This window comes from Anabrus simplex, chromosome 10 (genome assembly GCF_040414725.1).
Source record: "Anabrus simplex isolate iqAnaSimp1 chromosome 10, ASM4041472v1, whole genome shotgun sequence".
Classification (NCBI taxonomy): Eukaryota; Metazoa; Arthropoda; class Insecta; order Orthoptera; family Tettigoniidae; genus Anabrus; species Anabrus simplex.
In genome coordinates, this window is record NC_090274.1 from 19,617,214 (window position 1) to 19,632,524 (window position 15,311).

Below are 15,311 nucleotides of genomic sequence, written 5' to 3' on the forward strand. Positions count from 1 at the left end.
CTACCAAGTTGGGGTCAGAAGACCAGCGCCTCAACCGTCTGAGCCACAGCCCGGTGATCAAAATTCTACCAACAAGTATGAACATTTTTATGGGATGACACGATTCCAAAACCGGCCAAATTGATGATGTTTAACAGCTATTTCATACCAATATTGACCTATGGTATTGAAGTGTGCACCCTCACAAAAAGAGATTCATCAAGACTACAAGCATCAGAGATGAAATTTCTTAGATCTGCCATCCAGAAGACCAAGATGGACAACTTAAGAAATGAGGATGTGAGGAAAGAAGCCGGAAAAAAGACATCCCTATTAGACCGAATCGGCCCATCCAGACTATGGAGGTACAGGCGTGTGATGAGGATAGAGCCTACAAGAACACCCAGAATAAATTTGGAAAGACAGGTGGAGGGGAAAAGACCTGCAGGAAGACCTAAAACCTGATGGATGGACATGATCAAGGTTGATCTAGTTACCAGAGGATGGACAGTGGACTGGAAATGTACAATGATAATGATGATGATGATGTTTGGCTTGTACACACCCCAGCAGTCTGTACCTACCATTCTGAAACACCCTGAAGAGAAAGACAGGAACACATAATAGAAGCAACACAGTGACAGCAGCAGGAGCAACAGAAAGAGGCAAGGACGAAGAGCAGCAACTTGCTAGAATGAGGCCAACAGCGCACACACGATGGGTCAGGACAGGAGAGCATAGATGAGTTTTTTCTTTGTGTGAAATGCTGGGAGAGAAAGGTATGGGCCTTGTGATCCTGAGTGCAAAATACAATGTCCAATTATAATTTCACCGTCACTCGAGACGTGGCATTTCCTCGATGTTTAATTTCATCTCCTGTTCCTTTCTCTTGTGGCAGTCGCAGTTAGATTATGTAATAAAATATTGATAATAATATACACCATGAATTAGAGAAGCAACTGGGGATTTCAGAGGTCTCCGTAGTAGGTGCAGGACAATAAATAAGTAAGGAATAGTCTTAAGTACAACATTATATTAGAACATATATTTTAGAACTTAAAGTAACAACATTATGCAAAAGAAGGGAGAGGACCCGATTTGACAACCATTTAAGAAAAGATTAACAGCGAGTAAGAAAAGATCAATAACATTATCAAATGGAGCAACAACAACAACAACAACAACAACAACAAGCGTTCTCAACGAGGAATTCGAGCCACATTTACAACATTGAAAAAAGGGGATATAACCCAGAAACACAGTATTCGAAGTTTAAATTACAAAGAAGACAAATGTAATGAAAGACACAGAGATCTGAAATAATCTAACAAGACACAGAACCCTAACTGGAGGAGGGAAAAAGGGACGGGGACCAGGTGCATGATGGGAGGAATTGAGCGCAACACTTTATTAGAAATGTTTGTAGAAAATATGAAGACTAGTTCACAGATGATGAAGCTAATAGCCATAGATAAATGACCTTAAAGTTCCTTTTTACTGGTACTGGCAAAATTCAGATATAACAAACAAGATTTAGAAAATAAAACACTACGCACTCGCGAACAGTTCATGTCCAGAGAGACTGATATACACAGCCAAAGTAATGCTCTAAAATATAGCCTGAAGGGCTGTGGGAACGAAGTCCCGAAATAAACAACGAAAAGCCATTTTGCTCACCCAAGTTCTTGTAGATAAAGTTCAGCCGGTCTGGAGATAAACAAGAGCATGTAAAACACGCAATGAGCGTAGGTTACTGCACCACACCGGAGTCGAAAGCAGACTGAATTCCAAGTGGATCAGGTGGTCCTTTTATACAGACTGGGTGAGAAAAGATGAGAACATATCTAGAAGAGAGACTGTTCCAGAAGGTGATGTCAAATTGACGTCAGAATCACGTGGCAAACAGCTGAGATGAAGAGCGGAGTGTTCAGATATGTAAAGGCAGAAGGCGATGGCGGGTGGAAAGAGCGATTCGGGGCGTAGAAAATCGAATCAAGGTAGCTTTTTCTTGTAGATTAGCAGGAGAATATTACGCCCTGACTTCCCCATGTACTCCAGCAGTGTCCAGGGGTAGCCTCATCCCCCATGAGTGGGGCAGTAGAATATATTGACAGTCATAAAAGCGTGTGTCTACTTGAGAGTGTGGTATTGCTTCCACTTCTACTAGTCTCCTCACTTTATCTTTCCTATTTGATCTCCCTGGGTTAAATATTGTTCTCTTGCATTTTCATGTTCTTTGTGCCCTCTACGATCATAATCTAAACAAATTTACACACCTTCAAGGCTCTTAGTTTCAAAACATTTCCTCCCACTGGGGCAGTAGGTGTGTGTAGCCAGAGCTCCAGTAGCGCTTAACTTGTCTGATGACACTCCAGTGCCTTTGAGACATTCCTGATAAGCCTTTTGATGCTCGGCTCTATCCCTGCAGATGCGTTTTCAATTTTGAAGCCATTTATTTTCAAAATATCACGATTTCTTCACAGCACAGTTTTCTCAAACATTCACCACACAATTGTTTTTGCATTGCATACCTGTAGAACTCGCAGACACAGTGTGCTACCATGCTGTGACACAAGGGAGAAATTATTTCCATTTTAAAACTTTCACCAACCCAAGTGCAGCATTCTACGTACAAAAGAACAGGCATAAGCGAGCCTAGTTATTTTGAGACGAGGGTGAGAATGAACAAGTACAGTATTATGGAGGCCGTCAGAAATAAGTGAATGCGCAGTTGCCTGGGTTCTGCTTTCTTGATTGTTGTCATATCATATTAGTAGACATCTTAGAGCTTAGATGGGAGTAGTAGACTTATTCAGCTGCTTGAACGTTCTTACCTTATATGTGAGCTCTCTTGGGGCCCCTTAGCCGAGTCCTGGCATTCCTTCCACTTACTTGTTCCAGGCTCCTCAATTTCATCTATCCTATCCGACCTCCCATGGACAATACTTGTTCTTTTCCGACCTGACGGTATTAGAGCACTCGCTGTCTAGGGAGTCTTTCATTTTCACGCCCTTCATAGCCCTTGTCTTCCTTTGGTTGCCCAGTTGTTCTTCCTCTTAAAACAATAATCACCACCACTACCTTACACTCAGCCTCGGATATTTTAGATTCCTTTTGACTCATTCTTTATTCTTATATTTGTTTGTGAAAATTACCGAAATGCCTCAGTATCTTAATTTAAAGAAAGTTCAAACATATTGCAAAGTTCACAACTACTTCACAATTTTTCACCCACTTTGTCAAGAGTTCTCACAAAGATTATTAGAGATATTGATAGATCTCATGTAGACAAAACGAACGACACCTCGTAGTATAATTTTAAAGCATACTCTGAGCTTCAATTTCAGCACGAAATGGCGGTAGGCTCACTGCTGCACCATCAGACCTTCAAAGCTATTTGGACCTCTTTCTTTCCAACTCAGTTCTTACAGTTTTCTAACTTTTATACTTTTTAAATTACTGGAGGAAGTCCGAAGTCCAGTATACACTTTGAGACGCAAATATTTTCCAAGAACTCAGTACAGAAATGAAACTGTACACGTATTCTAAGTTTCCTATGTTTTACAAGACCTATTTCATCCAAGTTTTGACATATTATGGAACAGAAACAAGCGTAACAACCGCCAAAGTAGAAAGTGATGAAATGCAGGGAACTGAAATATATCTTCTGTGAAAAAAAAAAAACAGATCGTATAAAGAACACAGATGACAGACTAGGACTGGAGAATCTTTAGAGATGATATGCCATGTCAGAAGGATGCAAGAAACAAGAATTCCACGAATAATGCTGAAATGGACGGTGAACAGAAGTGGAGAAAGAGTTGACAGAAATGAAAGAGACTGATCAATTATCCCATCCCACAGGGAGTCTGATAAAGGGATTAGGAGAGGAAGAAAAATATTTTAAAAGCAGGCCAAACCTCATTATGGCTGAAGAAGGAAAAAAATAGATATGAAAAATATGCAGGTATTTATTCCAATTATAATACTAACAGGTTCTATTGTTAAGTACAACAGAAAATTAAAAAAAAAAATGAGTTGTTAAAATACAGTGGAATAAAGAGTTGTGTGAAGAGTTCTTGACAGTCTTCATTCAGAGCAACCACGTGGTGTAAACAGGAGTTCTTAAGCGGCGTTTCTTTTGCAGTACTCCACCTGCTTCAACACAGAGACTCAAGTTAATAGGAGCATCGGCAACAGAACAATGTAACTGTTACATAGGCCTAGAGTACAGGAACTGTGGATGTAGGAACATGGAAACAAGGCTGGGTTCTGGTGAAGGTTTGTCCCTCTCGTTTTTCGTGACAATGTCATGGCTTGTTAGATAGTGAGGCCATACCGTACCAGCGAGCGTATGGCCTTATTCTGTGGAGTTATAATTTAGATGTTAAGTTCTCAGAAGAGTTATGTAGAGTGTCTGCCTCCTATGATGGCAGAAAAAAGGCCATTTGTCACACCATTTGGTGTTTACTCAATAAAATTAAATAAAAGATCACCCAACAGAGATCCTGCCATCTCATAGAATAAAATGCAACGTTAAAGTTGATGCACAAGCAGCCTAGATCACATCAAATTAAAAACTTTGCACTCTCTGGCTGCGGTCATATGATTTCCTTTTTCCAGGGATACCATATATAATAAAATTTAAAAACATTTGGTAATTTTCTAAATTTCTTATACCATGATTCTTCTGTCCTTTTTGCCCCAAGTCTACCACAATTGTACTGTTATAATGTTGGCTCCATGGCTGAATGGTTAGCGTGCAGGCCTTTGGTCACAGGGGTCCCGGGTTCGATTCCCGGCAGGGTCAGGAGTTTTAACAATAATTGATTAATTTCGCTGGCACGGGGGCTGCGCGTATGTGTCGTGTTCATCATCATTTCATCCTCATCATGACGCGCAGGTTGCCTAAGGGTGTCAAATCAAAAGACCTGCATCTGGCGAACCAAACTTGTCCTCGGACACTCCCGGCACTAAAAGCCATACGTCATTTCATTTTCTTTCACTGTTATAATGGTCATGACAATGACAAACGTATCATTCGTCAGAATTTATATTCAGTCAGAAGACCATACGAAGCAACTTAAGACATTCTCACATCATAGACCCGCACATAACTTTGTCCCTAATGATCATAGGAGAACCAATGTGGTACATCATCTCAGAATTCAGATACAGTTTTCTCATGACATCTCAGATGAAAGACACTACAACAGATGTTTTTGTTTTTTCCCCCCGAAAAATTCCCTCTTAAGATTTTGGACCACTCCCTAACAGTGTTGTTATTCTTTTGGGATTCTGATCATTTTGTTGTGAATGTAAGGTGTCTTATGACTTTTGGTTTTAGTATTATACATCGCAAAGCAACCAGCCCTCCCCCCACCCTCATATTCATATTTTCTCTAGTGTACCACGTTTCCTGAATGCAAGCAGTGTCTTGATGTGGGAAGTGTAGACAGAAGGAACTCCACCAATAAATTACAGGTAGTACAAGCTAGGAGTGAAAATTAAAAAATAAGTGAAGACTGACTTGACGACCATGGATGTAATTTTGAAACATGGGTTGAGAGAGCACCCACAATGAAGTGGACATGTTGGTAAATCTGTGCTTTCATGGCAAAATATAAATTTGTGTCCTCATCCTGGGGTGGAGCAACTCTTTTCAGGTACAACTCCAATGGAAGTGAGCTGCATGTACCTATTGAACCTCACACCAGCACTTCTGCCAATCTTAAAATTCTGACAGTATCAGGAATAGGACATGGGCCGCCAAGGATGGCAGTTAATAGCACTAACCATTAGACTATTGAGGCGGCTTGCGAGGACAGGGAGTACAGCCAGAGTGACTCACTAACTGAACTACCAACGAACTAGGTGGTAGTCCACTTCTAACCAAGTCTGTATCTCTCTGTCATTAGAATGAAATGTACTACAGTGAGGACAATTCTTGCCTTGTGTACAAAGAATATCAGGAATAAGTAACTGAAAAATTGGTGCAGCAGGCAGCTACAGCCAAGTGTTCAGTTTGAAATAATCTTTATTATAGCCCATTCACCTTAACAATTGTATACTTTACCCTATAACAGAGTAGACTTGTCTACATGTGTAACATAATACCACCTACCAATGTCACATTTCTGAAACCTGCGCTGTGAAGAACAGGTCTCAAAGGTCTAATACACAAAATACAAAATCTCTTACATGCTTATTTCTAAACTAGGTGATGCAATACCCAACAAATATAAACCGATTATCATGCTTTGTTCAAATATATCATACATATAGGCTCCAATCAGTTCCAATATCCATGCATGTTACCTAGAACATCAAGATACTCAAGCATATCCCTGAATGTGGGGAATTCCTAAACATGGATACTGGAACAGTCAAGTACAACCTCATAACACATTACTCCACACCGACAGCATTGCGCCAAAAGGAGACCAATATTGTATTCAATTACAGACACATTTCCTACTTTTATTACAGACACACTAACATAATCCTACAATGGCCTAGATTTTTATTGATGCTGTAACTTGTGGCATCCTGAGTCAGAGTAGTCTTCTATGACCAGGCTGAATCTACTGATCAATATTAGAAACTTCTTCAGAGCAGAAAATTAAAAATTTTCCCTAATACTTTCTGAACTACAGGAATCCAAACCTTGGCCAACTTAGTGAAAAGCCAGTGTTTGCGTTGCTGGGCTATCACCGTCCTTCCCTCAAAAGCGTCCATTTTCAAACACCAAGCGAGTTGGCCGTAAAGTTGGGGTCGTGTAGCTGTGAGCTTGGATTCGGCAGATGCTGGGTTCGAATCCCAAATCAGCAGCCCTGAAGATGGTTTTCCATGGTTTGGAATTTTCACATCAGGCAAATGCTGGAGCTATACCTTAATTAAGGCCCTTTACCGTCCTTGCGTCGCTGAAAACCTTGTGCTGGTGCAACGTTAAACCACTTAAGAAAGGAGGGGGGGGGGGGGAAAGAAAAAAAAAGGTATATTTTCAAGTTCATGACCCTTCCCTCATTCATCAAAGAGTTGGATAGTCTGATAAGAGTTAGAAAAGGATGCTTTCACAGCTGAAATAAGGTCTGTCTAGCAAAATCGCTCAAACCCTGCTGACCTAAATGAAGTCTTAGAATAACACCAGAGAGGATCTTGCTTTCTTACTGCACTACCTATGGAAGTACACTAAGGTTGACCATCATACCAAGTCAACAAGGAGACCATCTTATATTATTCTAGTCATCACTACTTCAATGTTGTCCAAAATAAATACAAATTTATCACAATTTTGCAGATAGAAACACATTTAAAAATTCCTATCCAACTTGAACTGGAAGAGGAATACTGGAGGCACGACGGTGTCATGAAAATAGCCATGGACAAGATTGTAATCAATGGTACTGCAGATAGCAGTGACGATTGTGAAAATGAAAAACTGAAACTGAAAAAGGGTAAGTAGCCTACATATTTCAAAATTAATGTATTCTTTGCAAGTGTTCATGCATGCAAAATAAGTTCCACCCCTTCAATATCTTACAAGTTTCCAAAGCAAGGGTGTACAAAGATGTCAAAGTTACATTTGGCACACATATATTATCTGCAAAACTTTTAGTGATATGTACTTTGTTTTACGGGGGTGAGGAGTAAGGAGGGTGCTACCCTGGTTCCAGCAATACTGCCAACTGATTGGAAATAAAATCTGAATTGAATCGATAGTATGATAGATCGATAATGAATTTTCTAAACCTTTATTATCTTAAGCCAACAACTGTGACACACACATTATATAACATTATATAACATTTATCGATGTGAATCTTGCTCCTAGCATGAATTCTCAGAAATATCATTTTCACAATCGTCACTGCTATCTGCAGTACCATTGATTACAATCTTGTCCATGGCTATTTTTATGACACCGTCGTGCCTCCAGTATTCCTCTTCCAGTTCTTTCACCTTTCTGCAATGCCCCTCTCAATCTGCAGCAGATACTGAATGGAATGCCTCGACGGTCAGTCGTCGTAAGTTAGCTGCTGAAATGTCTCCCTTAATATTTTCCTCACTCATGTTCAATCCTAATATTTTGGCTTTGTTGTGTAAACAACAACAGTACGTAAAGTGTTGCAATTACACTGCCAGATGTCTCACGGCGATGCATAATCGATTCATAGTTTTTGTGTCAAAGGTTGCCAATATGAATCTGGAAGATAACCGAGGTCTACCGATTCAGTACTAGGGAAGTATCATTAAAAGTTTTGCGGATAATACTTTCTTTCCCTCCTTTCTTTAGTGTAGTGTTTGAACACACATGGCAATATCTTGCAGAAAATTTCTTCTGAGGAGTAGGTGGCAATTTGTCACTCGCTCGCTTATAGGTTTGGGGTAAATTTCTCTTAAGAGTTTGAGCTGAAAATCAGCAAGTGAAACCTTTTGTTTGACAGTTCCAGTTCAATAGAGTGTTCTGCATAAGGGCTCATCATATCAAACTCCCACTTCTTCCTCGCCTTTTTCCAATTACCTGACATCGGTACTTTCTATGGATTTAGCCCACTTTCAATATACTGAAGAATACAATCTGGTCATTTCTGTCATTTGTATGCTGCGATCTCATGACCAACATGTTTTCTAGTTTAATTTGCCCCAGTTGTAGCCTCTTTGTAAATTTAGGCATTCCCTTACAGTTCCTCTACTGTTCCACATATGTTGTTGTTATTATTATTATTATTATTATTATTATTATTATTATTATTTATTTTCCACTAATTGTAGGTACAAATTAAGGATGGTGAATGGAGAAAGGGCATAGCCCCGCATACTCGAAAGTGCCACCATATCTCTCTCTCTCTCTCTCTGATCCCCACATATACCTTAGCTAGACTGGCTCACTCATACCCACATACAATCTCACTCACTCGGGATCCCATAAATTTTCATCCGTCCTCCCACTCATACTGAACATTCACACAATAGAAAAATTATGTTATGTACAGAAGGTTTTGTTATATATACATACTTTTTACATCTTTACAAAATTTTTCTGCAGTTAGTTCTTTTATCTGTGGTGGGAGTTCATTCCACAGTCGAGCAGAACGAATAAAGAATCCACTTTGATATGATGCTGTTCTTGCAAATGGAGGGAAAAGGAACACACCTAGACCTCTTTGAGCGGAACGATATGGAGGCACAAATACCGATTATCGAGAACGGGAAGTGTACTGGCCTTGAGAGCGTACTCTGGAATTGTCAAACCAAGCGGCTGCTATTTTGTTGCATTATCCCACCCACTCAATACGCTGTGCTCTGTGGAAAATTCGACTGTGTTAAATACCACTTGTGCTAGACCAAAATATTTTTACTTCATGAAAACAACCACTCAGAAACAGTTTCCCATATGACACATTCTATAATTATTGAAGAGGGTTTAGTGAAGTTTTAGTCCATTCCAAAGTGGGTGTAGAGATAAAAAAGGAAGTATGTGTGTGCCAAATGCGACGTTCTTTGCTGGCGGATGACATAATTTACTCATCCCTGCTGCAGATCTCGCTACCAACTTGTGTACTATACATTTCACAGCTATTAAAAGCTTCTCATGAATGAATCTGAAGATAATCATAAAAAAAGCCTTAAATCTATTGCAGAGGCAGCCACACACGTCCACGAAGCTTTAATGCTTTCCGTCATCAAAATTGCGTATTTATAAATGGACGTATGTATCTCATAATAATATACGTGCAGCAGAGCAGCAGTCATCCTCCGGGTTCGCAAATGCAGCAATCTAAAGGTTACATCAATCGCACCACACAACTATCAGTCCCCTCTGCATTAAATGCATACACAGTAATTTCACGTACAAAATATGCAGCTGCCACAGAGAACTTCCCTATTTCTGTTATTTTTATCAGTAACTAATTGGGGGAAGATCTTTAAAAAGAGAAGAAATGTGCCAAAAACATTGGTCGGTCCTTTTGATTCAAGACTGTCAACATAAAAAGACTCTGACAATACAGCTACCTTATGGAAACTAAATTGTATTGCAAGAATACAGTATAACAATGATAAAATAATACTGCCCAATGTTCCAGTTTGTCACATGCAACACCCAAGTCTGCCATGCAGACCATGTTCACTGAGAAGGGATAGAGATGGTCGATAAATCACAGCCTGTTACTTTGTCACTGATATTCAGATACGCTGTCATGGTAGGATCTGTGACAAAATACCGTTCAAGTTGTGTACTTGGATCACGTTCACAGGGCTATGTTATCTGCTGTAGGTCAAGGTCTATATCTGTTTTTCATTTAATAATAATAATGCTATTTGCGTTACGTCTCACTAACTACTTTTACGGTTTTCGGAGACGCCAAGGTGCCGGAATTTAGTCCCGCAGGAGTTCTTTTACGTGCCAGTAAATCTACCGACACGAGGCTGTCGTATTTGAGCACCTTCAAATACCACCGGACTAAGCCAGGATCGAACCTGCCAAGTTGGGGTCAGAAGGTCAGCGCCTCAACCGTCTGAGCCATTCAGCCCGGCCGTTTTTCATTTACCAGTTACCTACAGCGATATTAAAGGGGTTAAATCATACATTTGATCATAATTACTGAAAGTGAAAACAAAATGTCAATATCTTTAACTGTTCACAGTTATTTGAGATGAACAACTTTGCTGAAGAACCCTGTATAAGGGAGGAATCTTTGTATTAAGTTCATAAATTTATTCTTTTTAGTCATTTTATTTTTAAACCTACATTAAGTACTGTAAATAATTGTTAATCACATTCCGCCTGTTAATTTAGCGTGCATCAGGTTAACAACCTTTTCTCTGTGCATTATCGAAACTTCAAATTATAAATTTGAATATTATTTTACCCGTTTCTTATGTCCCGAATCTTCTGAAAAATACTACCCGACATTGTCATCATATCAACTAGAAGTATTTCAATACTGGCTCCTGCGACCAAAGAGTGATCGTGGCGATAATCATATGCTTCCTGTGACTGAATCACAGATAAAATTCACAAATATTCTGAAATGTCATTTAAGCTCATCTCTACTTGTGGATTTGTTGAGGAACCCATAACACACAACAATGATGGGTTCAAGGTAACATCCGCAAATTATTACGTTTAGCAATCACCTGCAGCCCTAGAACAAGGATGATACATCTGGAGAGCATGCGGTTCACAGCAGAGCCTCACTATCTCAACTTTGTTGGTTATGCATTACTGTCTGGAGAAGTAAGATTGTGTGTGACATCAGGAAGGGTTTTTTTTTTAGTCATGGATAGAAATACAGTAACATCAAAACAAAACACAGAATAGGAAAAACACAATTACATGTCAGTACAGGAAAAGGGGGGAATAGAAAGAAAAAACGAAAGGGCAAAGACAATCTCCACTTCTTCATTGATTGCTGTCTTGTCTCTCTCCTCTCCAGATTTTCTACACTGATCTCTTCTCAGACCCGATGAGCTCATTCTTGTTTTCCAGCTTTATCATGAGGGTGGGTTTCAACTCTCATTGAGGGACCATCTTGACTGATGTTCAGTATTAATGTAGGAAGTGTAGGATTAGATAAAACAGGAAAAGGAAAGTCACATGGTAAAGATGAAAACAGGTGATGAAAGAACAGGAAGAGAGGACCAACACAGGAGGAAAAAAGTCTATCGCGAAGTAATGGAAAGGAACAAGCAAAAGCAAATCACTTGTTCATTTGTTTGTTTGTTTGTTTGTTTGTTTCCAACAGGCGTCTTGTGATGTTTTTACATGGTTTAGAATGAAACTATGGCAGTTGGGAAAAAGAATAAAGCTTTTAGAGCAGTGAATTTTCACAACCGCATTGTAACCGAAATAGACTTTCAACCTATTAGATGGTGTTACGAACATACAGTATGTGTTGAAGGTGTGTAAAGTTCAGAACAAAAATGGCCAACCAGACACCAGCATCTGTTGCTCTACTAATTCAGCTATGGTGGTCTAGGTCATCTTTGTTCTGTTGGAAAGGATTTAAGCTACAGGTCTGGCACTACTGCCAACACACTGCAGAGTGCATGCAAGTCGCCCGTTGTGAGCCGAGTCAATGAATATTGAATGTTCACGACCGCATTGTAATCAAAATAGCTTCCAATTGCTGCATCCTCCTAAGCTGAAAGCTTTGTCAAGATTCTCGTTGAAAATTCGACCTTGTTACCCAAGAACAGGTCTCTGGTGTTGTCTTTCTCTCTAGCCTCAGAACCCCTTAGTGTTTGTTTTTCGTAGCCATCACACATCTTCACCCCCTGCCAGTTGTAAGAGTCACCTAAAAGTGGGACTCCTTGAGGTTTTAGAGCATGAGATGGTGACCATAGGGTCTGGAGCTGTATCTTGTGCCAGTCTTCCTGTGTCAACTTTTGTTCTCTTCTGACTTTGATGGTATTATGTTTGCAAGGAGCATGCCTTTCCTTTCCATTCAATGAAACAAACTTCTGTTCAGAATCACAGCGCTTTTGTGTGTGGAGGGAGACACTAATGGCTGCTGAGCACAAAAAGCATACGGAAGATCCATGCCACCCTCTGTATGGACATCATCCAGCTAAATGCCACAAGAAGTTTTCACTAGATCCCCGGCTGTTCAAAGATCTCAAGAAATCATTCACAAGGAAGGAGAAGCTGAATCATCCAGAAATTCAGGGAAGGGAAGAACTAGCCCCGAGAGGAGACCTCCGTTACACCATCTGGTGTTTCAAGATGCAAAGTGGAAACTACTTTCGGCAGGAAAAACCATCGCCAGGACCAACTACATCTTCTAGTCTGTGGGAGACTTGGTGAGGTACATCCTGTACAAGGCCATATTCTGACTGGGATACAGAAATTAAGTATTATTATTATTATTATTATTATTATTATTCCATTTTTCCTCTGGTTAGTACTGCGAGAGGATGGTCGCCCAATCTGACTACCTCTTAAAAAATATAATCACCATGAGATACAAGACAGTAACTAATACACTTACTGTTGAGTTGAGTGTCCTTTCCGGACACTTGGAGGCACCTACATCATGTTTACACGCCTTGTCTATGGCATAGCTATTGCATGGTGTTCTAAACTGCAGAGATAGCTGAACATATGGAGGAAGAGTCCGGCTCCATGGCTAAATGGTTAGCGTGCTGGCCTTTGGCCACAGGGGTCCCGGGTTCGATTCCCGGCAGGGTCGGGAATTTTAACCATCATTGGTTAATTTCGCTGGCACGGGGGCTGGGTGTATGTGTCGTCTTCATCATTTCATCCTCATTACGACACGCAGGTCGCCTACGGGAGTCAAATCAAAAGACCTGCACCTGGCGAGCCGAACTTGTCCTCAAACACTCCCGGCACTAAAAGCCATACGCCATTTCATTTCATTTCATGGAGGAAGAATCCTTTCCTGTCTGCATCTTGCCCCAAGAAACCAGACAACACCAGTAATTGCTTTGCAACTGTTTCAGGAGGAAAATCTGGTGTAAAGGTACAGTTACACAATACAGTTGAACCTGACTTATACGTATATCAAGGGGAAGAGAAAAAACTACTTGTAACTCAGCATTACGTAGAAATCAGACTTACACAATGAATCACATATTTACTGAAAAACCAATGGAATAGACATACTTGTGTAAATCCTTGCAAATAATAAATACATTAAGACAGAAAATATTATTTTGAACTTGGTCCAGCTTTAAAGAAATCAGACAGTTTGGCTTGTTTCACTTTTCTTGCATTAAGAGTATAAACCTTTGCAAACTTAGTAATGAATTCAAAGCATTTCCACTACAACTTTTTGCACCAATGTAACACCCACACACACTGATTGCACTTAACACTTCATTCAGTTCAGGTGTTTCAAGATTCAAGTAGTTATCTCCATCCATTACCATCAAAATGCACAAAGTATCAACTTCTACACCCTCCGGTAGCATTAGCTCATTGCCAGACAAAACTTCGTTCCCATAATCATCATTAGTTGCAGTCTCTTCTAGTAAGACACCAGCTTTGCGGAAACAGTTGCTGATTGTGGAGGACGACAGGCAGCTGAAAGAAAGTCCATGCTTTGTAGCAAATTAATGGAGAGAGGTTCATTTCCTGCATCACTGTGTTAAAAACATATCAGATGTAAGGCTTTTCCGGCGTTTGCTCTATTAACCAGCGTTTCGTCTTAGGTCTGACACTAGACTCATCAGAGTGGGATGTGTCAGACCCTACCCACTGACGCTGGGGTGTATGCAGGTGAACTTATCAGAAGCCCTTATAAGAGGCACAGTCTGATAACTGCATATGGGAGATAAATCTCCACAATGGAATTACTGTCCGCCTAGCAATTCCGAATGGATGCCTAAATCAAGTGGTTGTAGAACACTGGTACAGTTAGGAGGGAAAAATTCCACTCTGACATTCTCCAGAACGATTTGAGGTGGATGTGCTGCACATCGATCCATAAGAAGAAGGATCTTCTTCTGTTTCTTTTTCATTTTAATGTACAGTTTTTTCAATCACTGTTCCATTAGAAGCACAGTCATCCAGGAATTTATGTTGGATTCATATTCCGTAGGTTTTGTTTTTGCACCCTTAAAACACCTCGGATTCTTTGGTTTTCCTACCACAAGTGGAGGAAGTCTGTCAATCCATCTGCATTGGTGGTGAGAAGTACTGTTACACAAATTTTATTTTTCTTCCCTCAGTGGCATGAGTCACCTTTTTCAGTTAATGTTTTGTTAGGAAGGAGATTGTAGAATAGGCTAGTCTCATCACAACTGTAGATGTTTGGAGGCTGATAATTGCTTACGATACCCGGCAGAACCTCTTCTTTCCAGTGTTGCACCGTGATGTCGTCCATGGCTTTTGAGCCACTGCAAATTATTCTCTCTGCGATTCCATGACGATCTTTAAATCCTTGCAACCATCCTGATAAAGCCTAGAAATTAGCAGTGATCCTCATCATTTTAGCTAAATCTATCACCTTTGCCTTCGGCATGTCTCCACTAATTGGTAGAGCTGCAGTCCGCTTTGTTGAAACCATGTGAAAAGTGCTTTCTCCACAGCTACGTACCTTCCTTCTTGCTGACTGTTGCGCTTTGCTGATTTTGAACCCAGTTTTAAGAACTGTGCATAGCGTGGTATAAGCAGTCCCTAAGTCTGAAGCAATTTCAGTTTTTGTTTTGTGTGGATTAGCGTCCACTTCTCGTATACATTTAACCTTTTCATCTAGGGTATAACTTTTCCTTTTTCTGTTTTCCATGGCTAATCAAAAGCAACTGAATGACAAAACTACTTTTCAACAGTAAACACCAGATACCGGCACCATGAACATTTTACT

At 40.1% G+C, this 15,311-nt stretch overlaps 1 protein-coding gene across 4 annotated transcripts in view; it reads right to left on the bottom strand.

Moving 5' to 3' along the window:
* Positions 1–3,930: 3,930 nt before the first annotated feature.
* The window catches only part of HPS4 (Hermansky-Pudlak syndrome 4 protein), a 69,784-nt gene continuing 58,403 nt past the window's right edge, over positions 3,931–15,311 (bottom strand). For 2 of the 4 annotated variants that reach the window (XM_067154845.2, XM_067154844.2), the window contains one exon: positions 3,931–4,137. In XM_067154845.2, coding sequence (XP_067010946.2) covers positions 4,073–4,137 — 65 coding nt within the window. In that variant the 3' untranslated portion in view covers positions 3,931–4,072. The remainder of the gene's footprint in view (positions 4,138–15,311) is intronic. The other 2 variants (XM_067154847.2, XM_067154848.2) reach the window with 1 other exon arrangement.